At 35.7% G+C, this 25,762-nt stretch overlaps 1 protein-coding gene across 3 annotated transcripts in view; it reads left to right on the forward strand.

The window, feature by feature from the left end:
* LOC143253024 (helicase ARIP4-like) overlaps nt 1–25,762 on the forward strand; it is a 104,811-nt gene that overhangs the window by 21,769 nt on the left and 57,280 nt on the right. For all 3 annotated transcript variants that reach the window (XM_076506100.1, XM_076506099.1, XM_076506101.1), the window contains 4 exons: nt 6,430–6,574; nt 7,515–8,046; nt 15,700–16,085; nt 20,231–20,493. In XM_076506100.1, the coding sequence (XP_076362215.1) occupies nt 6,475–6,574; nt 7,515–8,046; nt 15,700–16,085; nt 20,231–20,493 (1,281 nt within the window). In that variant the 5' untranslated portion in view covers nt 6,430–6,474. The remainder of the gene's footprint in view (nt 1–6,429; nt 6,575–7,514; nt 8,047–15,699; nt 16,086–20,230; nt 20,494–25,762) is intronic.

Raw genomic sequence — 25,762 nt, forward strand, 5'->3', positions numbered from 1 at the left:
TATTAGTTGAAACATCCACAACCCACCACAGTGAACTCCTCTTGAATTCAACAGCAATTGGGGATACACCTATTGAGGTACCCCTCATGCTACCTTGAATTCATCACGAGGAGTTATTGTTGAGAGGAATTTGAAGAACGTTCCCGAGTCAGAGATTCTCGCTGGTCTCTCCACTCAAGGAGTTTCTGCAGTGAGGCACATCTCCACTCACAAAGATGGAGTTACACTGCCAACAAATACCCTCGTTTTGACATTTACATCATCACGTGCACCTGCCACTATCAAGGCAGGTTATCTAATTTGCAGGGTACGGCCATACATTCCGAACCCTCTCCGATGTTTCCAATGTCAGAGATTAGGCCACTCAAAGACATCATGTCGTGATTCCCTGACATGTGCTCATCGTGGTAGCAAGGACCACAATGCCTATGAGTGTGACATGGACCCACATTGCGTCAATTTCAATGGTTCCTATCCTTCCTACTTTCGTTCTTGCCCAAAATGATTGGAGGAAAAAAGAGGTGCAGCGTTTGAAAACAACTCATAACATTAGTTATCCTGAGGCTCAGAAATTGCTGCCCGCCACTCCACCTCTGACATATGCAGCTGCACTTCATTCCACAACTACAGTGGGAGTGCAGACAGATCTCTCTGTGCCTCCAAGAGAATTGTTTTCAAAACAAATGAAAAGTCTTTTGACCTCCATGGTTAAAAAGGTTGATGAATCGACTTCCACACCCATCTCTGTTCCTCCCATACATTCCAACAAACCTCAAGATCCACATCCTTCAGTTTCCAATACAGGCATTTCTTCTGATATATCTTTTTCTCCCACCCCAAGAGGCAAAACAATCATTCGTTCACGTCCTCAGTCACTGGAATCCCCTTCCAATAACAAAGACCTGCCCAATCGACCCAGGGCAGGATCCATGGAGGTTGATGAGACCTCCTCCGACTAAGGACAGGAAGGAAAAAAGACGTGGTCTTAAACAGAAGGGTACTCCAGTCACTTCGCCTACCCGTCATTAAAAAATGGCTACATTGATACAATGGAACTGTCGAGGTTTACGTTCTAATCTGGATGATATCAAAACACTGATTGCTTCCTACCATCCTGTATGTCTTTCCTTACAAGAAACATTTCTAAAACCTGCTGATACAGTCACCATTCGGCAGTATTCTCTGTACAGAAATGACAGGCTGTGTGATGGATGCGTACATGGAGGGGTGGCACTATTGGTTGATCAGCATGTGCCCACCCTGTCTTTGTCACTCAGCACACCCTCGGAGGCTGTAGCCATCCGTGTTTCCTTGGGTCATACCATCACTGTTTGTTCTCTCTACCTGTCCCCTAGTGAGACATGATCAATCAGACCTTGATGCTCTCGTTGAACAGTTACCGTCTCCCTTTATACTCCTGGGGAACTTTAATGAATATCATCCCCTCTGGGGAAGTGCTGTTATTGATAGGAGGGGTCACTTTGTAGAGCGTATGCTCTCTGATCACAATCTTTCTCTTTTCAATACTGGTTCTTCCACTTATTTTCATGCACCTAGTCAGTCCTTTACCGCTATTGATCTCTCAGTTTGCTCCCCTTCATTATTCTCCCATTTTTCATGGAGGGTTGACAGTAATCCACCAGGCAGTGATCATTTTCCTATACTTTTGAGAGAGAATGGCCATGGTCGATGCCACCCTACCTGCGTGCCCCGGTGGAAGCTGGATCAGACAGACTGGTCCACTTTCACTGCTCTCGCAGAACTTGATCCTGCCATCGTGAATCAGCCATCAATAGACGACTGTGTGGCAGCGGTAACTGGCTGTATTATATAAGCAGCTGCTCAGTGTATTTCTAAAACCTTGACACGTTTTCCACGATATCCTTGTCTGTGGTGGAATCCTGCTTGCCACTTAGCACAGAAGGCTCAAAAACGGACCTGGGATACTTTTCATAGATATCCCACACTTTCAAACCACGTCGCATTTCAACGGGCCCGTGCACATGCTGGGTGGGTAAGATGTCAAAGCCAGAAGGAATCTTGGATTAAGTTCACAACCAGCATATCTTCTACCACCAGTTCCAAGGTCATGTGGGACAGGAATCAAAAGGTCAGTGGGCACTACAATTCTGCCCCCTTCTCAATCTTATTCTCTGATGGCCAGGAGGTGGCTGATGGCCTAGAGCATCGCTGATACTCTAGGTGAAAGCTTTTGCCAGGTATCTAGCATTTCTGCTTGTTCCTCCACCTTCTTTGCCATCAAGACTCGGGCAGAGCGTTCACCTCTTTCATTTCGAACTGACTGTCTCTTTGACTATAATTGTCCCTTTACACTGGTGGAACTAAAAATGGCCCTTCATCGGTCTGGCAGCACATCGGTTTGACCTGATGATGTATACTATGACATGCTGCACCATCTATCTCCTGCTTCTCTTGATGTCCTTCTAATTGTCTTTAACCGGATCTGGCAGGAGAATATTTTTCCTGATACCTGGCGCCAGGCTATTTTACCTTTCTCTAAGCCAGGGAAAGATTCCAAGATTCCTACAAACTATCGTCCAATTGCTTTAACAAGCTGTCTCTGTAAGACCTTAGAAAGGATGGTTAATGCTTGTCTTGTTTGGTTCCTCGAATCAAACAACCTCCTCTCACCCACCCAGTGTGGGTTCTGACGACAGCATTCCACCACGGACCACCTAATTTGACTTGAAACATCAATCAGAGAAGCCTTTCTCAAATGCCAATATCTTGTTTCAATATTCTTTGACATTGACAAGGCTTATGACACAACATGGAGGTATTGCATTTTGCGAGACCTCTATATATATGGGCTACGTGGCCATTTACCCATGTTTATTAAAAAGTTTTAATGGACAGGAGATTGCAAGTTTGTGTGGGTTCGACACTTTCCCGTTCTTTTGTACAGGAACTTGGAGTCCCTTAGGGCTGTGTTTTGAGTGTCACACTTCTCAGTATAAAGATAAATGCCATCACTGAACAACTCCCTCTCACTGTTGCAAACGGGCTGTATGTTGACGACTTTCACATCTCGTGTCAGTCGTCGAACATGAGATATATTGAGCGGCAACTACAAACTGCCCTCAATCGTGTACTGAAGTGGACCATGGTGAACAGCTTTAATTTTTCTCTCTCTAAAACCGTTTGCATGCACTTTTGCTGCCAACGGGGTATCCACCCTGATCCTGAACTCCATATCAGTGAAGTTTTGCTGCCAGTGGTCCCTGAGACCAAGTTCTTGGGGCTTATCTGTGATTGTAAGCTGACCTTTATACCACACTTAAAGCAGTTACGGGTTAATTGCACAAGAGTGCTGAACATCCTCCGTGTTCTCTCTATTGCCAGTTGGGGAGTGGATCGATGTTCTATGTTAAAGATATATCGTGCTCTTATTCGTTCAAAACTCAACTATGGATCAATGGTCTATGGCTCTGGCAGACCCTCGGCCTTAAAGATGCTGGACCCCATTCATCATCAAGGACTTTGACTCTGCACTGGGGCTTTTTGCACCTTCCCAGTTCAGAGCTAATATGTGGAATCTCACGAAACTTCGCTCCTTACCAAAGCATTTTAGTTGGGGATGTGTTTTCCTTAATCAGTGGGCCTTAATTTTACAAAACAGATGATCTGCCATTGCTCCTTTTGGCCTTCGCATCCATGCGCAATTGGATGAATTGGCTCTGTTCTTGGGAAACATTGCAGAATACACTGGTCAGACTATCCCACCATACTGACTTCCTTAGTTCTCTACTGGCCCTGGAATCACTTCACTTTGGCTCACACCCTGTTCTCGCTGATATACAAAACCGACTGGCCCTTTTCTCATTAACATCTACTTCTATCCAGTTTTTCTGGATACCAGGTCACGTTGGTATTCGCAGGAATGCGCATGCAGACATGGCAGCTAAATCTATCTGCTCTGGCACTATCACCATTTTGCGTATTCCAGTCATGGACTATGGTCCTGTATTCAAGGCTCATCTCTGTGCCAGCTGGCAGTCCACTTGGAGTGAGCAACGTGATCACAAGCTTTTTCAAATAAAACCCTATATTGGGCTTTGGTCGTCTAGCTTTCGTAAAGTTCGGAAGGAGGAAGTTGTTCTAACTAGACTACGCATTGGTCACAGTTTTTTAACTCATCATTTTCTTTTATCTGGAACTGATGCACCAGTATGTAGTTTGTGTAACACTCAAATCACTGTAAGCCACATTTTACTTTCCTGTCATCGTTACGACTCTCAACGACGGCAATATTTTGAACATGTTCTTTCCCAGGGTTTGTCTGTAACATTGGACAGTGTTATTGGTGATGGTGACACTGTCCACCTTGATAAAGTTTTTAGTTTGTTAATGGCCATTAATCTTTTTAACCTCATTTAAGTGTTTGATATTTATTCATTACACCTTTTTAATTGTGGTTCCCTTTTCAGTCTCAATCTCTCTAGTTCAATTTGACATTGTAAAATGGCCAGAACATTAAATAACTCGACACCAGGACTGGAAAGGCCAACTTCAGGTGACTAACGCTGCTGTTTGAACTACCCGTTAGTCGTCCTGGCGAGTTGTTATTACACTTTTGCTGCATGTTATTTAACACTTTTATTACTTTACCTTTTAGTACTGGCCATAATGACACATAATCCAGAACCAGGACTGGAAAGACCAACTTCAGGTGACTGACGGTGGTTTTTGTACTTACCTGTTAGTCTTCCTGGCAGGTTATGATCATTACCATTCTGCTACAGGAAGTCCTTTACAACTTTGTAGACTGGATGTCAACATTGGTTTTACGTCATTTTATGTTTTAATTGCTGTTTTGTTTTTACCTTTGTCTCCTATTACGAATTTTACTACATTTACTTTACTTTTACCTTTTTACAGGACATTTGGCTAAATTTTATTACGATTTTGCCATATGTCTTTTCACACTTTTCTTATTTTACCGTTTCATAATGGCTGTTATGACAACATAACCTGGAACCAGGACTGGAAAGGCCAACTTCAGGTGACTGATGGTGGTTCTTGAACTTACCTGTTAGTCTTCCTGGCAGGTTGTGATCATTACCATTTTGCTAGAGAAAGTCCTTTACAACTTCTCTTACTCTGCTTTCTCTCTTAACATTGTAGACTAGGTGTCAACATTGGTTTTATGCTTTTTCTGTTTTTCAGTGATGTTTTGTTTTACCTTCATTTACTTTTATGTATTTTACTACATTTAATTTATTTTTACCTTTTTATCGGATGTTTGGTGCAGATAGCCTAGCTGCTTTATGCCATAAAACACTAAATCAATCAATCAAAATCTTTCTGCTACAAATATTATTTGCCACCTTCCTATTGTTCACATCTTGTCTACATACATGTGTAGAGACTGTAAGGCCTCCTATATTAGTGAAATCAAACGTAACCTTAATGTACAAGTTTGTGAACATGTGGGCATATCTATAAAATCTGGAAGGAATTTCATAAACCCTCCCACCTCCACTATTTGTCAGCACAATATAGAAACAAGACATCCCATCTCTCTCTCTAAATTTCTCAATAGCCAAACTTGATTATGAATGTCTTATTAAAAAAAAAAAAAACATTGTACATAAAATCTCTCCTTCTGTACCTAAATAATACACAGTCTTCACTAGATTTAAATGTATTTTTACTATTTCAGTTGTATGATGTTTTTATTTTCTTGACTTGTATTTGTTTATTCAAATTTACTCTTGTTTATATATTCCTGTTGTAATTATAAATATTTTTTGTTTGTTTTGAACTTCTAGATTACTGATGATGGAATTGTGAGAATTTCAAAGCATTTAATAAATCCTTCCTGTTATCATATTCATGTTCTGTTTTGTCATTTAAGTTATATGTTTTTTTAAATGAGTTGATCCTATTTTTGTTTGTTAATTCTGTTACACCATGTGCCTATGTTAATATGTAAGGATAATGCAAATAATAATAATCTTGTTTGCATTGTTTTTGAAGGATTGGTATTGATGCTTATTTCTTGCAAGGTCATTTCTGATGATGATGTGGTAAACATGAAAATGTGTAGTCCACATTTGAGAGATCATAGTTTAGTCTGAATTTTAAAATTATTTTAAACTGGGTATTACATTTAATGTTGTATTATTTATGTATTATTTTAACATCATATACAAGTGCCAAGAAAATAATGATGTACTGTAACTGTTATGTTTTTTTTTAAATACAAGTTTTAATATAAAACACTGAATTGTTCTTTTTTATATGTAAATAGACATCATTTGGTTCAATCAGATAGTATTTTACACAGTACCAAATTTGTAATGATTCCAAACAGTTACAGTTATGCAAATAGAAAATTATTTTTTATATCTATATAAAACGATTTTATACTGTTTTATGTACCAGTAAGTTTATTATTGTTTTAAGGTTTAAATTAGGTTGGGTGAAATCCACATAAACACAAGTAAAGAAATGGATGCAGATGACTTCTTACCTGGGAGCCTACTTGGACATACCAAGGCACATAATGATCGTCTTAAGGCTTGGGATGAAGGGATCACAGAGCTTGAGAGTAAGTCTGTTTCTCAAATATTATCATGAGTTAAAACCTTTATTTTGTTTTATTGGCTTAAATTGTGCAATTTTGTGAGCTTTTTCTCAAATGTTTACATATTTTAGCACATTTTATTGTGATTTGATTTCTGTGTTTAGAATTAATATGTTAAATTATTATGATGCAAGTTTGAAGTATTGATCAGTAGTATTATAAACTTAGAATAAACTAACCAAAATTTATGATAAGTATTGATAATTGTGTTTAGAGGGTGGTTTTGTATTTTCTGTAAAATTATAACTTTAAAAATGTGAAGATTTAAACTTGTATACTATGCTTGAGTATCTTAAGTCATTGCAGTCTTTGGTTATATATGAATTAATTGACATTTTTGTAAAGCATTTAGATAAGTCTCAGATGTAGTAAGACATTTTAGAATATCTGAAATATAATCTTTGTTATTATATTAGATTGAAAATCTTTAAAAATAAGTTTGAAATTACACAAAGTATGTTTCAAAATATTGATTTTAAATTCAGAAAAATGTATCTACAAAGTTCATCAAGTATGTTTCTGACCCTTTTAAACACTATTTTTTCTGTTAATAATGTAATACTATGATTTTTAGTGTAGAAATTCTCTACCTAAGAACTGAATCTTTTTGGCCACCAAGGGGCTTAATTACATAATATTGGTAATTTTTAGAATAATTGCAAAGCTGCATCATATGCTATAACTATACTCCAAAGTAAGTAAGTAAAAAAAAATTGAGGGAAATCTCTGTGAAAGACTTTGCAGATGTTGACACTTGTATTTTATCACAACAATGGAAAGTAAATAATGTTCTGCATCTGTCTATCTTTATGTGCATTAGTACTGAGCTTTTATCTTGAACACAAATTAGAGATTTTACTTCACTGTATTTAAGAATGTATAAATTTCTCTTAATTATATATAGAATTATTGGAGGCAGCTAGAAAACACCACTCTGATCAACCACTGAAAGCAGAAGTAACATTAGGATCTCTTTCTTTATCAATTTCACCAGCATCAACAGGTGTAACCTCATCTTATAGTAAACATACCAAAGACTTAGTGGAAGAAAATAGTACAATTAAAAGCAAAGATCCATTGTTTAATAAAATTAAATCAGTCGATGTATCAGAAATTTCAAAAAAGAAAATAAAGTTATCTTCAGATGAAACTAGCACAGAGCAAGTCATTTCATCTGCAAGTGCAGAAAATGACCATACAGAGAAAACTGAAAATTGCCAAAATGAGAAAAATGAGCTAGCAGAGGAAAATTGTGATAATAATACCAGTGAATCTGACACTGAAAGCACTGCCAGTAGTAGTACTCATTCTTCTGAGAATACAAACCTTGAAAACACTGATCAGAGTCTGGATAATGACTCTGAAGTTGAACACAGAAAGAAAAAAGTCATGGAAAAAAAGAAAAAAAAGAATCCTTTTCAAAGAAGAGAAATCAGGTAATATTCAAACATATCTTAATTGAGACATACACCTATGTTTCAGTAATGAAAATGAGATTGGAATATAATTACGTAAAAGTTATTGTCATTAATTACAAGACATTAGCTAAAATTTATTATTTTAATTGTATCTTTAATTTTATATTTTAAATGAAGAAATGAACAAATAAGTTGTTCATAATACATATTAATTAAATTAAAAACAAAGTTTCTCATTTTTTGAATTTTACATTATGTTTGCATTACTGTAGTTTGCATGTTTAATTTTTTGTTACTGTAATAAGAGAATGTAAACAAGTTATTTATGTCATTTTTATAACCTGCAAATTCATATTTCATTCATTCTTTGCTTGAACCGTTATATATTGTCACTGTAATAAGAGAATGTAAACAAGTTATTTATGTCAGTTTTATAACCTGCAAATTCATATTTCATTCATTCTTTGCTTGAACCGTTATATATTGTCACAGTAATAAGAGAATGTAAACAAGTTATTTATGTCAGTTTTATAACCTGCAAATTCATATTTCATTCATTCTTTGCTTGAACCGTTATATATTGTCACAGTAATAAGAGAATGTAAACAAGTTATTTATGTCAGTTTTATAACCTGCAAATTCATATTTCATTCAGTCTATCATGCACTTTCATTCCTTGCCTGAACCTTTTCATGTGGTCAGTCTTGTATAGAGAATTGTTTATATAAGATTTGCTTCCTGACAGTTGCACAGAAATGCTGACAGTACTATATACTGTCTTATATAGTACTGATATAAACTTGCTTGTGTGCACATGTTTGATGGATTTCCATACATTATACTGTAGAAGACAGGTTGTAAATTAAGCCTTGTAGTAAAATGCATGTGTTTCTGGAAGTTTGTGTGCCAGTCTGGACTTGTGGTGTGCATTGCATGCCTCAGGAATGAAAACTGTAATGTGTTTATGTTTGAAATTTGAAGCGAGCCACCAGAACCATTTGATACAACTATAAGAATAACATGGGATCTTTCACTTCTTTGATAATATTCTCACATTCCCTTGCACAAGGCAGTATGTATAGCTTTGAAGTCTGAAATAATTTGGTTGTCCAAAGGATAAGTTCAGTCATTCAATTTTATAGTATTTGATTGTCCAACAGAATTTCTAGTTGTTTCACATGACCATTAAATTTGTCCACTGCTTCATATATAGGACAAGCTCAATTTATGTTTTTGAGACATGGAGCTTTTGATGTCAAGGTTTTCACAGCTTCTTCATTTCCTGCATGAAGTATTTCTGTTTTGGATATTATCAATTCTCTTTTATCCCTTATTCTGTTTCTTTTGGGTCTACCCACACATGACCCCTTTAGTGTTTTCTGACTTATCAGTACAAGTATATCCAGAGATTCACTGTCTACCCCCTCCACCCTATGCTCTTATGGTAGTGTACTTAATCCCACATCACCCTGGAATCTCTCTTCCCTCACCTTTACCATACTTCATTTATTTAGTGCCCTCTTCAACTGAACAGTAAGTCTGTGGGCTTTTTTCATTCACACATGTAGGTTTCCACATCTCTACTGAATTTGTACATGTGGAACATTATGTTGCTTTTTTGCTTGATAACAACCTATTCTCCACACACAACGTTCCACCAATGCTTATGTTCAAGTGGAGTGCAATTCTGAATGTCTGACTTATTTCTGATATATAGTTTATGGGTGAGAGATTTTTCTATCCGTACATCCTCAAGATTGTGTCTGCTCTACAGGCTTAGCACACTTTTCTATCTCATCTCTATTTGATCTTCATATCTTTCATTTAGATACTTCATCTCTCATATTTTCCATTCCCTGTGTAGTGAAGCACTCAATTTGAGCACCTCTGTTTTGTATTTAGACTTTCTCTTTGGGGCCCAAAACTAGCCGATATGGTTGTTGTTTTATCTTGTCTTAAGAGCTTGACCTAGACCTGGACCGTTCTCATAGAGTGGTGTTTCAAATGGATTTGTTTCCATTATAACAAACATATCATCATTGCCTTTCAGATTTCCCTCCACTCCTCTGGTATCCATTTGTGGCTGTCCTTTGATAACCAACTCTGGGTAGCTTGGGAAAGTACTTGAATGTTTTCTTCATCCTCCCATTCATTTCTGCTCTAAACAGTCATTCTGACATAGATTTTCCTTTTATTCTCTACAGTCTGTCATTGTCACTGCATTTGTATTGCTCCTTTTCATATCACTCATTGACATTTTTTACTTCTATGGAATTCAGGCTTTTCTGGTAACTTCATTTTGTCCAGTTTAGTTATACATTAAATCTGGCTGTTTTTCTGTGGGTGATGACTCTTATCTTATTTTTAGTGTCTTCTCACAGCAAGTTTATCAACTCTTGTTCTTTTGTCTCTTGATGTTGTTGTCCCATGTATGAGATCTAATAGGTGTGGTTGTGAATGACCCCTACACATTATTGTCACATTACTTACCCATAGGGTATTGTGGGGTTTATTTACCTCCATTTGCCATATATTATTGTTATTAGTGGATCTCTGATGGTGAGTTCCTTATTTTTCTCTTATAGGTTTTTGCCATGTTATTCAATATTTATATAAATTGTATAGAAACAATGGAATCTATCAAGTGGCAAGTGTTACCTCAAAAGATTACTTTTTTTTCCTAATATCTGCATCTAGCAGGGGTGTGAGAATATAGGAAGTGGTAAATGTATGTGTCCCTGCTCTACCTATTGCTGAGATAGAATTTTTCACCAGATTCCTTCAGCAGTATCTATATATTCTTACCTACATGCCATTTTTGCACTTGAAGAAAATAATTATAACACCATGTTAGCCTACTGATGCATCTGGCTAGCACCTGCTGTCTTTCACCTTGGTGATTCATTGCATACTCTCTTAGCATTGGACAGTGGTAAGTCTTCAAATTTACAACACTAAAATCAGGGGTTTGACTCCCCTTGGTGGACACAGCAAATAGCCCAAGGTGGGTTTGATATAAGACAACACACTCGTGTGTACACTCTTAGTGTGGGGCTGTATGCAGATGTAAATTTCGCTGTTTGATCCAAGCACTTCTCCAGTATTTTTCACTGTGCAACTTCCATCCTCCCAGTTTCTTCTATTGAAGCAAGAGGAGAGCCCCTTATTTTCTAGTTTCAAGCTGCTGGGAAGATCAATATGGAAAGTTCTCTTTTGGAGTATTGTGATACCATTGGTATGATACTGAGCAGATGCACTCCTCAGTGGATGTTTTGAGAAATATAGTACAGGCCACCCTACTACATCTTTAACCAAACTATTCTGTTTGTTAATCTAGCCAGATGGGTCTTACGTTGTCTTTGAGAAACAGGTCTGGGAAATTGCTTCCTGAGCCTGATTATTGTGGTAAGTATCTCACTTAGGTATTTTGCCAATATGGAACAGCTAGACTTTCATTTTATTTGTACTTTGGTACTTGTAAGAAGGTTCTTTTGACTGTATCATTTGTTATAAAACTTTTTGTGGGCAAAGAGTATTCTCTCCTTGAGATGGTTGTGATCTTCCATTGATTGATGCCCCATCAGGTTAGCACCTCCCTATTCTAGTGGGTGACATACTCCATAGACTTTCCTTTTCTAATGTTATAAGAAAGGAGCTTATCTTTGTGATTTTTTTTAACTGCACTAAATTCTCTACCTTTGTTTTAATGGAGTTTCAGTTGTTTATTGTGTAGAGAGGTGTATAGCATTTCCAAAGTTAACATGTTTCTTACCTAAAAATATAAAATTCAGATATGCTCATCTCTCTGCACAACCTCTCACCCTTCCTTTCCATTTCTGATTTGTTTCATTTGCCTTATCAAGAATGAACCTTTGTCAAATTGCTACTGCTTCTGGGGATTAAGGTGGATGGAGGATATATTGTCCCCCTTATTGGTGAAGGATATTGTATAATGATAATTATCTCATTGGTTTGCACAATATTCATTAACTTGACTAGAAGTAGAAGCTTATGGTATGGAAAAAACCTTCATGGAATTGCACAAGTTAACATATTTGATACAGGTATCTTTCTCTACACGTCACAAGGTTTTAGTGAACTACATTCAACATTTAATCAAACCACTTGGTTATCATGCTATACAAATAAATTTGGCCTAAAAATCTAGTTATAATCCAAATTTTGATATTATACATGTTTTAATTTTATAAGGTAGTATTAAAAGAAAATCCTGAATTTCCTCTTCTGTAAGAGTTATAACATTTCGTCTCTATGTATCCTCTTTTCTATAATTTATCTATCGCCCTTCCAAGATTTACAACATTTAATGTAAGTTATTCATTACAATATTCTAATCACTCAGGCAAAGCATAACGTTTATGGATTTCAATTGTACTTGTTTACAAAGCCATAAAATAGTAAATCAGGTCTTTCTTTTCACATCCTGTATTTTAGAAATTGGCATTAGTTCTATTTGATGTTTAATACTATTTTATTAATAACAACAGAAAGCTAAGCTTTTAATCTGTCAACTGATATATTATCTTATGTTGTTTATTCTGTCTATTCTTACTTCCAGTTCAAACTTTATTTCCAAAGGAACCGCATTAAAAGCTTGTATGAAATTTTAAAAGGCTGTTCTCTCATAGTTGGAAAATCTGAAAAATTGTTTACTGTGATAGCTATGAGACATTGCCTGTGTTTATATGATGTTATTCTGTGTTCCTTTATGTACTATTTAATTGAATGAAAATTTAGTGCAGTAGTGCCATTAGTATTAATTTAAAAAATAGAGTTTAATGTCATTGACAGTTGAAAAAAAAGGCCCAGGTATGCACGTGTTTATTTTTTTAATCCTATAAAATTAGCTAAAATGTACAAATTATACATTTTTTTCAGATTATATAAGGTTCAGTTAGATAAAATAAAGAATAATAATAATTATTATTTTTCACAAGGGTATGCTCATAATTTGCATGTAGCCTGTACATTGTGCAATTCAATAAGGTAATGTGAGTACCATAATTTTATGGTAGGGATTTCAGTTTAGACACAGTTTAAAGAGTAATAAAACTAATTTTTCTATAAACAGGCATGCAATGTTATGAGAATTAAACTATTTGGGATAAAGAAATGTAGTTTTATGTTACAATCTGAAATCATTCTAGAACGTTTTACTGAAAAAAAATTAAAAAATGTAAAAATAGAAGCATTTTAGGCTAGGTCAGGTAAAATAAAGAATAATAATTTGCCATAAAGTGTACTAACTAGCATCTTGCAAGTAGCCCATGCATTATGTAATTTGATAGGGTAACATGAGATGCACATTCTCCAAGTGATTTGAAACTTAAATGGCAGAAATATTAGTTAGACAGTTATAAGAGCAATAAAATAATAAAACTGAAGTATGAACAGATCTTACTGTTGTATAGCTGTTTATGATAGTAGTTTCATGTTACAACCTGAAGTCATCCTAGAAAGGTAAAAAGTGTAATAGTGTTATATTTCATTTTCTTTTTGTGTGTATGTATGTTTACAAGGGTGCTCAAATTGACCAATCTTACTACTGAGTTATGGTAGAGAAAAATAACACATAAAATATATAGTTTTACTGAAAAAATATCTAAAATTTATTTAGGAGGTTTTAGAAGTTATGCAAATAAAATATAAAAAAAGAGATTGTTTTCAGATGAAGAAAGTAGTTTTAATTTAAACATGAAAATCACTTTGCACATTGAGCAGTCAACACTTTGACTCCATATATTTATAGAGAAATTTTTATTGAATGTTTTTTTGTCTACAAATAATTCTCATTGATTACTGATAACTTGCAAAGTTTCATGAGGATACATAAATCATACTAGAAATTATAGTGTGAAAATTATAATTCCCAATTAGGGTCATAAACTCAGCCGATTTGACTTATAGTGACAGAGTTAATATATGTTTCTTGTGCAGAAAGGTAAATATCTATTTGAAATAGTATTTAGGTAAAGAACAGCTAACTTTGAAGAAAGTATGTATCCAAAGGTACAATCCTTTATTCTTTGATCAGAAAGAAAAGGTAAACTTTTTTAACAGTTTGTCACAAGAGCAGAAAGGAGCAACAGCATTAAAGTATACTAACACTTTGGAAAGTTGTTAGCCTTGATCTATGTAGGTGGCTTGCTTTCATGAGAAATTGTTTTTTTGTGTTGTTGAATTAACTGTTTGTGGTTTTAAGTACAGGATCATTATAAAGTCCTTGTGCAGTTTTAAATTTTCATAATTTCAGTTCTATACATGATAAAATCAACCTGTAAAAGGTTTAATTAAATAATTTATTATATTTTTACATAGATTTATTCTTGAGAGTTTAGTTTTCAACATGTATACCATCATTACATATACAAACCATGATGGAATTCTTGAAGTTCTGCAAATACCTTTTGCAGTTGAATTTCAGTAATATCTTGAATCACATTGGTTATCCTAGTCTGAAGGTCATCTAAAGAACAAGGTTTTGTTGAATAAACACTGATATTTATATGTCCCCATTAAAAGAAATCCAATGGGCTCAAATCTGGTAATTGTGGTGGCCAGGAGAGTGGTCCACCTCTTCCAATCCATCTGTTAGGGAAATTTTCATTCAGAAGCTGTCTAACTCTGAGAGCAAAGTGATAAGGTGCACTATCTTGTTGAAACACTATCTGATATCAGTCCTAATCATATATGTTCAGGAATAAAGTAATTTTGCAGCATTTCTATATAACTCTCACCTTGAACAATCCTGTTCTTCAAAAAGGAATGGTTCAATTATGCAGTCCTTTCCTAATGCACACCAGACATTGATCTTGGGAGAATCTCTTTCATGTTCCTCAAATTCATGTGGCTTTTCAGTGCCTCATATGTAGCAGTTATGCCTGTTGACTTTTACCACTAATGTGAAATGTTGTTTCATTGGAAAACATTAAATGGTCCAAAAATGTGGCATTACTGACAAGTTTTTTATCAAATTGATGACAGAAAGTCAATCATGCATGATAATTCTTTTCTTGCAGTATTTGATGGACTTGAATTTTGTAGTCTTTCATGTGAGGTTTTGTTCTGAAAATTTTACATACTGTTGAATCTGAAATACCCAGCTTCAAAAATGCCCATTTTACTGATTTCCATGGACTTTAAATAAAGGAGTGTTCTACAGGTGCTATATTTTCCTCACTTACACTTGGCTTTCCAGATCGTGGCTTATCATTGACAGAACCTGTTTCTTTGAACTTATTCATCCAGTTAATTATAGAATTTCTGTGTGGTGCATCTCTATTGTAATTGGTTTTAAATCTTCTTTGGACTGCAATGACAGATTTTAGCTCAGCTAGCCACAGGACACAGTTCACTTTCTCTTCTATTGATGCCATGGGTCAATCCTATTTCTGCAAATAAAATAATGAACAAATTAATAAAATAAAAAATAACCAAATTATTGCTAAATCATGATAGAATAATTGCATCAATCTTCTCAATGCTTTATACAGGCTGATTTTATCATCTGTAGAACTGAAGTTATGAAAATTCAAAACTGTACAAGGACTTTATAATGACCATGTATATTACAACATATAGTAATCTATTTTGACCAACATTTCACAGTTTGTATTATATTAGTCTCAACTGTAATATTTTCTTGTACAGGAGTATTATGTCTGAAAGTGAGCTGGATGCTAAGACAATACAGGCTCAGAAAGAAGAGCAAGAAAGAAAGAAGTTTCTTCAAGAAGCTCAGCTGCGGGTTTTCCAAGAGAGGCGGTTACTTTTAAAGAGACTAGAAGAGAACCCAGAACTACAGTTAACATGTATTCAGTCACCTTCAACAGTTTCTGTTCATCCACAGCAAATTACAGAACAACGAGCTAATGGTACAGCTGACCATACAGGAAACAATTATATACCTGTAAAAAGAAAATCATTAGACAAAGACATCATTTTAATTGGAAGTAGTGATGAAGAAGGTGATGATAATTTTGAAGAGCAATCAAAAAAATTTAACCAGACTTTGGAGACTTCAAAAAAAACTAAAGGTAATCTATGGATATATATTCTTTATGAAGGAAATTTCCTGGTTTGTGTTACAGGATGTGAATAAGTAAAGTTGATGTTAAATGAATACTATTTTGAAAAACAAACTAGGCAGTTGAAATGTTTATAATCTAAAAGATTACAAGATTTTAGTAATTGTTTGATGTTACCATTTACTGGTTCATGTTTTTTTTTAGCATAAGTAAGAACTAACAACAGTTTCTAGTTTTTATTTTTACAAGTTTTTTGTCACCTTCTCCAAAAGGAACTTCAAAATATTAGAGAATTTTGACTATTTCACCAGCAAGTTAAAATCATTGTAGAAGGTACCATATAAAATGCATTAAAAAATAATTCCTTGATACAGAATTTCCTGAAACTTGTTAAATATATTTCAGTAAAAAATGTTGTCCAGTTAATTTATGAAAATGGAATGTGCCAGAGGAAACTAGATTTAAATTAAGCTTCGGTTGTATTAACATAATATGTAACTTTCTTTTTGGCTTGTCTCTTGGGTTAAATGATTTGAATATACATTCTTAATCAAATAAATGTATGTTTAGTCTTTGAAATATAATATCATTTAATGAAATTCTGTATTGTTAAAACTAAAAATAGTTCAATAAACATAGTTTTGTTGAACTAGTTTAAAAACTTATTTGATAATTAAATATAGGGGTATGCTTATTTATTGTATCTGATAATCATTAACTTGTATATGGGATAGTCAAAGTGTACAAGTATATTATCAGTGTAAGTAAGCTTAGAATCAAAATACAGTTTATAATTCAAATTATTAAATTATGTGAAATTTAGTTTTAAATTCTCAGTTTTCATTTTCATGTGTGACATGATGCTTTAATGCTACAAATTGCCCATTTTAGATCTTTCTACCCATGCATAAATATCTGAATGTGCAGTTAGTTAGGAATATATATTAGATATTGAAAAACTAGAATACAAATTTAGAATTTACCAGTCTTCTTGCTTTACTGAGAAATAAAATGTCAAAACCACATTACGTGCCCCCCCATATCACTATTTCTTTCAAAAAAATTTCAATAATCTTCTCTAACATAGCTTTATAACCAATAAATGAGACAGCTTTTCAGCAGATTCCTGCTGTAGCTATTTCATTTTGTTGCTCATAATCAGATATGTAACCTCACTTGCATTGTCTGCTATTTATATGCAAAAACGGCTCGTTTGGGTTGAGAAAATATTTTACAAATGTAAAATGCCAACACAATTTCACAAACACTTTATTTCTACCTACGTAAAACCGACTCACGCACACCGCAAATATACGGCATCCCCAAACCTCATAAACCAGATTGTCCATTACGACCAATAATGTCCACCTATGAATCGTTTAATTACAATCTTGGTAAATACATAGCATGGGCATTCTCCAAATATGTAACATCAGCCAGCTCATTCATCAAAGACTCTTTTAATTTCAAGTCTAATCTAAATCAACTTAATCATAAAGCCTTAATGGCCAGTTTCGATGTTATATCCCTCTTTACAGAAGTTCCAACCACTGAAGCCTGCAAAATAGCCTTAAAATTCTATATCCGAGACCCTAACCCAACCATAGAAATTCCCAGTAACCAGTTAGCAACCCTAATAGAATTCACCACGATAAAGACAAACTTAATGTTCAACAACCAAAACTATATACAAACAAATGGCCTAAGCATGGGCAACCCAGTATCACCAGTTCTAGCCAATATTTTTATGACACAAGTTGAAACACAAGCAATTAACATAGCATTACATCCACCACTATACTGGTACAGATATGTAGATGACACAGTTGCAGGATTCAAATCTACAGAACACATACTTAATTTTTTCAATCACATTAACTCTATACATCCCAACATTAACTTCACATGTGAACAGGAAGAAAGCAATCAAATATCATTTCTTAACCTCAAAATTACAAGAACCGACACACAATTCAAAATAGAAATCCACCAAAAAATCACCCATACTGGACTATACATTCCTTGGGACTCAGCACATGAAACAAAACAAAAACTCAACATACTAAGAAACCAAATAAACACAGCCATAAAACTATGCCCACCAGATAAAATTAACAATGAATTAGACAAAATAAAACAATACTTCATCAACATCAATAAGTTTCCCCCACAAACCGTAGAAAACATTATATGCACACACCTGGACAGAAAGCAAAATCAACCAACTAAAGTAAATATACCTCACGAATCAAAAAATCACGAAACCATATACTGCTGTATACCATATATTCCTGACATCAGCAAACAAATAACCAACATTTGGCAAAAATTAGTAACAAAATATAACATTCCAGTTAATACCAAATTTATTCAAAAACCAGGCACAAAACTGAGGTCTATACTATGTAAAAACTACACTGACAAACACCACACCAACATTATTTACAAAATACAATGTGATAATGCCACGACTTCTACATTGGAGAAACAAGTAGAAAAATGGAAACCAGATTCAAAGAACATAAAAAGTCACCTTCACACGTTTTCGAACACTGCAAGTCAAATAAACACAACATAACCATAGAAAACACTCAAATACTAAATAAAGAAACAAACATAAACAAATGCAAAATTAAAGAAGCCTTACTTATGCAACAACTTAAACCCAAAATAAACCAATATAAAGGAATGCCATTATACCTATATTAATATAATAAAATAAATAAAATTATATATTCAAACATCTAACACCGCCCTCTACATTCCAACACTCAGATACACAACCCCTTTCAAACATGTGGTCAGCTTCCAGTCAGTTACCTCTTTCTTTGTGAACCTGACGATGACCGAAGAAGGTCGAAACGTTGTTTGCTCTTCTATGTAAAATATTTTCTCAACCCAAACGAGCCGTTTTTGCATATAAATTTCTCAACAAGTGGGTTTCTCGACATCACTGATTGTCTGCTATTGTGATTTCTGGTCCTGGAAATTAATGGAATGTTTTTTATCCTGCTTATGTCTTAGTTAGAAAATCAGCTAAATTACAGTAGTTTTGAGACATTTTTTTCTCATGTAAGTATATTTTTTGGAGTTTGTAAATATATATTTGAAAGGAAAATTAAATGTTTTGTGCAAATCAACATAGTATGAAACATCCAGTGCCAATGAGGAATACTCTTGATTACAAGTTATTGAAATAGGCTTCAACAGTAATATCAGTACAGAGTTACTTTTTTTTTTTATGTATACTGCCTTATTTGTTGTTTTAATTTTTTTACAAAAATAACTAATGTAAAAATTAGAAACAAAATAACAAAAAAAGATTAAATAAGTTTTTAAGTCTACCTAGAGTTAAATACATCACAATTACAACCTGACTACTTGTTTACATAGTTTCTCTTAGTGTGGTTTGTTATCTGTCATGTACATATATAGGATCAAATTGCCATTGTAAAGTATAAAATTTAAAAGTATTCAAATGTGAAAACAATAGACAAGTGAAGCTTCTGAAACTTTGTAGAATGGGTGGCTACTGCCTGCTGTTGAGACACAAGTGTACAGGAAGATATTTCGAAAGTCTTCCACCTTTTGAAGCATCATCTTCTACATTTGTGTCTCCACAACAGGCAGTTGTCATCCATTTTACAAAGTTTCATCATGAATACTCTGCCAAAACAATCTATCAAAGTGAAGCTGTTAGTATAAATTTGAAACATTTCTTAAAAAAGTATTTTTAATTTTATTTCATATTTTTGTACTTTTCATTTTGTGTTCAATGATTTTCCTTGGACTTTCAATATCCATAATATTATTTTGTTTGTTATAATGAAATCACAATTTTGATAATTGGGTTATTGAGGATTTTATGTTCCTGAAATAAAAAAGTATTCTGCCTGAAATAATATGCTGATAAAAATATTTGATATTGATATTATGCTCTGTCATTTATTCTGTACCACCTCTTATCACATCACTGAAAAGCTAACTCTTTTTTTATATTTACTTTTGTGTGTTTTTTGCAAGTTCTTAAGTTAAAAACAGATATGTATTGTTATTCAGATTTACTTGGATAAAATTTGACATTTTCCTTAATGTTGATACACTTAGAAGTTTATTAAATGTTACATAATGATGTTTATTGGCATTTGTTGTAGATGTCATGAATGTAGCACTAGAAAATAATGATAAGGGGAAAACTACTGAGAAATCCATTGAAGAAGATGATGTAGTTATGGTGAGTGATGAAGATGAAGATAGCACTTTCGATGATGATCAATCCAGCAGTGGAACCCACACTAATGATACCTTGAATCAACCAAATGAAGATGGATATGTTCTAGTGAACATTGGACATCCTCCAGAAGAGCCAGACATTTTTCTAGCTCCTCAGCTTGGTAGAGTTGTAAAACCACATCAGGTGAATCTCTTGAGTTCAATATAAGAGTCTCTCACTAATTCCATGGCTTTGTAGTAACTTACTCAAAACTTGTTTAAAAATGTGTTTGAGGTTGAGATTTGCTGAGCCAGATCATTCAGAACTTCACTATTAATTTGGATACTGTTATGTAGTATAATTTATCTTGTAAAAGTCTCCAATTTATTATGTTATGTACATTATTTAATAGATTTCAAATAGCTAGTCCCTCAGTGTGGATTCCTGTACATGGTAGGGAACCTCCAAGGGAAGGTTCTGTTCTTTCAGTTTACCTCCTTTGGGATCTAAACATCCACCCACGTGTTTGCCATGCATGGCTACCTGTGAAGGGGAGGAGAGAATCCTGGTGGTTGATGGGTCCAACCCTTACACACCACTTTGGCCTTGAATTCCTGTAGACGGGCAGCCTTTGACTGGCCCCCCTTAGGTCAGTTGGCTAATCCACTTGGGCTAGGGTCAACCAAATACCAGTTTTGGATGTTTTGAACAGGTGTTGTGAACATTGTATCTGATGCTGGTGTTTGGGTATGGTGCTCACGAAACCCTGGTGTTGCTGCAGTGTCCTTGTTTGACATTGTAGTGCCTCCCCTCATAGGGCTCCATGGTGGGTGGGGTCAGTGGGCACCGAAATTTCCTCTTTTATTATGGATCCTCTAAATAAAAATTAAATAAAATAGTAGAAAAACAGTCCATAGGTAAACGATCACGTCTTGAAGATTCTGAGTACTTCAACATCTGTAATACCTGTTGTACCTCATTTTCTTATACTGCATTCTCTCTCAGACAAACCTTTGGGGCAAATGTTTCCCTCTTTCATTCAGAAAGGAAAAAAGGGACTTGCTGGCTCTCCAGAGTCAGTAAAGAAGCTTTGATCTGGTGACATGTCAGTGGAAACATCCACATCTCAACACAGTGAACTCCTCTTGCATTCAAAGGCAATTGGAGATATACCTATTGAGGATACACTTCATGCTACTTTGAACTCATCACAAGGAGTTATTGTTGAGAGGGGTTTGAAGAACATCCCTGAGTCAGAAATTCTCGCTGGTTTCTCCATTCAAGGAGTTTCTACAGTGAGGCGTATTACACTTGCAAAGATGGAATTATGATGCAAACCAATGCCCTCATTTTCACATTTACATCACCATGTCTGCCTGCCACCATCAAGGCAGGTTATCTTAATTCCATACATTCCAAACCCTCTCCAATGTTTCCAGTGTCAGCAGTTCAGTCACTCAAAGATGTTAAGTCATGGTTCCTTGACATGTGCTTGTTGTGGTGGCAAGGACCACGATGCCTGTGAGTCTGAAATGGATCCTCATTGCATGAATTGCAATGGCTCTCACACATCCTACTTTCATTTTTGCCCTAAATGGTTGGAAGAAAAAGAGGTGCAGCATTTGAAAACAATTCATAACATTACTTATCCTGAGGTTCAAAAGTTGCTCTTTACCAATTCATTTCTGACATACACTACTGTGCTATGTTCCACTACTAGAGTGGGAGTGCAATCAGATCTCTCTGTGCCTCCAAAAGAATCGTTCTCAAAACAAATGAAAGTCTTTTGATCTCCATCGTTAAAAATGTTGAAGAATCAACTACAATACTCATCTCTGTCCCTTACATACATTCCAACAAATCCCATGATCTATTTCTTTTGGTTCTGTGTACAAGCATTTCCTTGGATACATCTTCTTCTCCCACCCCAGGATGCAAAACAATAATTCATTCTCGTCCTCATTTGCTCAAATCCTCTTCCAACAACAAAGACCTGCCCAATTGACCCAGGGCAGGTTCCATGGAGGTCGATAGACTTCCCTCAAATAAAGACAGTAAAGAAAAAAGATGTGGTCATAAACAGAAGGGTTCTCCATCCAGTTCACCTACACACAAAGAAAAATGGCCACTTTGATGCAATGGAACTGTTGAGGTTTGAGTTTCAATCTTGATGACATCAAAACACTGATTGCTTCCTTCCATTCTGTATATCTTTCCTTACAGAAAACATTTCTGAAACCTGCTGATACAGTCACCTTTTGGCAGTTTCTTTGTACAGAAATGAGAGGTTGTGTGGTGGGCGAATGCATGTAGGGGTGGCACTGTTGATTGATCAGCATGTGCCCACCCTGTCTTTACCACTAGACACGGTCTCAGAAGCTGTATCCATCCATGTTTCCTTTGGTCATATCATCACTGTTTGTTCTCTCTACCTGTTGCCTGGAGAGACATATGATCAATCAGACCTTGATGCTCTCATTGAACAGTTGCTGTCTCCCTTTTTAATCTTGAGGAAGTGCTGATATTGATGGGAGGGGTCACTCTTTAGAGCGTATGCTCTATGATCATAACCTTTCTCTTTTCAATACTGGTTCTTCTACTTATTTTCATGCAACTAGTCAGTCTATTACTGCTATTGATCTCTCAATTTGCTCCCCTTCACTCTTCTCCCATTTTTCATGGAGGGTTGACAATAATCTACGAGGCAGTCATCATTTTCCTATAATTTTGAGAGAGACTGGCTGTGGTCAATGCCACACGACCCACATGTCATGGTGGAAGCTGGATCAAGCAAACTGGCCCTCTTTCACTGCTCTCACAGAACTTGATCCTGCAATTGTCTGTAAACCATCAATACATGACTATGTGGCAATAGTAACTGACTGCATTATACAAGCAGCTGCTCAATGTATTCCTAAAATCTCAAAATGTTTTCCACAATAACCTCGTCCATGGTGGAATCCTGCCTACCACATGGCACCGAAGGCTCAAAAACAGGCCTGGGACACTTTCTGTAAACATCCCACCCACTCTAACCGCATCACTTTCCAGCAGGCCCTTGCACATGCTCAGTGGGTAAGACGTCAAAGCCAGAGGGAATCTTGGATTAAGTTCACAACCAGCATATCTTCTTCCTCCAGTTCCAGTGTCATATGGGACAAGATTCAAAAGGTCAGTGGGCAATATAATTCTGTCCCCCTCTTGATCTTGCCCTCTGATGGCCAGGAAGTAGCTGATACCTTGAGCATTGCTGATACTCCAGGTGAGAGTCTTGCTGGGTATCTAGTATTTCTGCTTTTTCTTTCACCTTCTTAGCCATCAATACTCAGGCAGATCGATCACCTCTTTCCTTTTGAGCTGATTGTCTCTAGGACTCTAATCTTCCCTTTACACTGGTGGAAATCAAACAGGCCCTTCATTGGTCTGGCAGCACATCGGTTGGACCTGATGATGTACATTATTAAATGCTGTGCCATCTGTCTCCTGCTTCTCTTGCTATTCTTCTGATTGTTTTTTAACTGAATCTGGTAGGATGATGTTTTTCCTGATGCCTGGTGCCAGGCTATTGTCCTACCTTTCTCTTAGCCTGGAAGGATCCCAAGATTCATTCAAACTACTGTCCAATTGCTTTGAAGAGCTGTCTTTGTAAGATCTTATAGAGGATGGTTAAAGCTTGTCTTATTTGGTTCATTGAACTAAACAACCTCCTCTTGCCCTCCCAGTGTGGGTTCCGATAATAGAGCTTCACCATGGACCACCTGATTTGACTTGAAACGTTAATCAGAGAAGCCTTTCTCAAATGACAACATCTTGTATCAATATTCTTTGACATTGAGAAGGCTTATGATACAACATGGAGATATGGCATTTTGTGAGACCTCCATATATGTGGGTTATCTGGTCATTTGCTCATTTTTATTTAAAAATTTTCAATTGACAGGAGATTCCAAGTTCATGTGGGTTCGACACTTTCCCGTTCTTTTCTACAGGAACTTGGAATCCCTTAGGGCTGTGTTTTGAGTGTCACACTTTTCAGTATAAAGATTAATGCCATCACTGAACAACTTCCTCTTACTGTTCCAAATGGGATCTGTGTTGATGACCTTCACATCTCATGTCAGTCATTGAACATGAGGTATATTCAATCATTTACTGAAGTGGACCACAGCAAATGACTTTAACTTCTTTCTCTCTGAAACCATTTGCATGCACTTTTGTCACCAACGGGGGTATTCACCCTGATCCTAAACTCTGTATTGATGAAATTGTGCTGCCTGTGGTCTCTGAGATAAAGTTCTTGACTCTTATCTTTCACTGTAAGCTGACCTTTACACCACATCAAGCAGCCATTGGTCAAATGTACAAGAGCACTGAACATCTTTCGTGTCCTCTCTTCCACTACTTGGGAAGCGACGTTCCCACCAAGGTTCTTACAGTCCCCAAACGTGATCTATCTTTAAGTCATCTGAAAAAAGCAGATACTCCCGATTGGAAATACTGTCTGTTATTTGCTGAACATCTTTCGTACCATCCTTCCATTCCTGTTTATACAGATGGTTCAAGATCAGGTGACTGTGTGGGCTCTGCTATGGTTTGTTGTGGTTCAGTGGTTGCATGCAGAATCCACTCTACAGCTTCTGTGTTCACTGATGAACTGTATGCCGTTTCTCTTGCCCTGGATCACATAGAAGCTAAGCAGTACTCAAACTGCACTATTTTGTACTGACTCGCTTAGTTCTCTGCTGGTCCTGGAATCACTTTGCATTAGTTCGCACCCTGTTCTTGCCAATATTCAAAACCGACTGGTCCACTTCTCTTTAACATCTACTTCTATCCAGTTTTTTGGGATACCAGGCCATATTATTATTCGCAGGAACAAGCTCTCCGACATCACAGCTAAATCTATCTGCTCTGGCACTATCACCACTTTGTCTGTTCCATACATGGACTATGGTCCTGTTTTCAAGACTTCACCCAGTACCAGCTGGCAGTGGACTTGGAGTGAGCAATGCGAAAACAAGCTTTTTTTTAAATAAAACCCTATATTGGACTTTGGCCTTCTTGCTTCTGTAATGATCGAAAGAGGAAGTTGTTCTAACTAGACTATGCATTGGTCACAGTTTTTTAACTCATTGTTTTCTTTTATCTAGAACTGATGCACCAGTGTGTAGTTTGTGTAACACTCAGGTCACAATAAGTGAGATTTTATTTTCTTGCTGTCGTTACGACTCTCAACGACAGCACCATTTTAAAAATTTTCTGTCCCTAGGTTTGTCCATAACGTTAGACAGTGTTATTGGTGATGATGACACTGTTCATCTTGGAAATGTTTTTAGTTTTTTTAAAGGCCATTAATCTTTTTAATGTAATTTAAATTTTTTAATTTATACATTAGACCTTTTTTAATATGATTCCCTTTTAAGAATCAAAGTCCATCTAGTTTGATTTGAAATTAGATAATGGCTGTGACATC

Source organism: Tachypleus tridentatus, chromosome 6, assembly GCF_004210375.1.
Source record: "Tachypleus tridentatus isolate NWPU-2018 chromosome 6, ASM421037v1, whole genome shotgun sequence".
In the NCBI taxonomy this organism is placed as follows: Eukaryota; Metazoa; Arthropoda; class Merostomata; order Xiphosura; family Limulidae; genus Tachypleus; species Tachypleus tridentatus.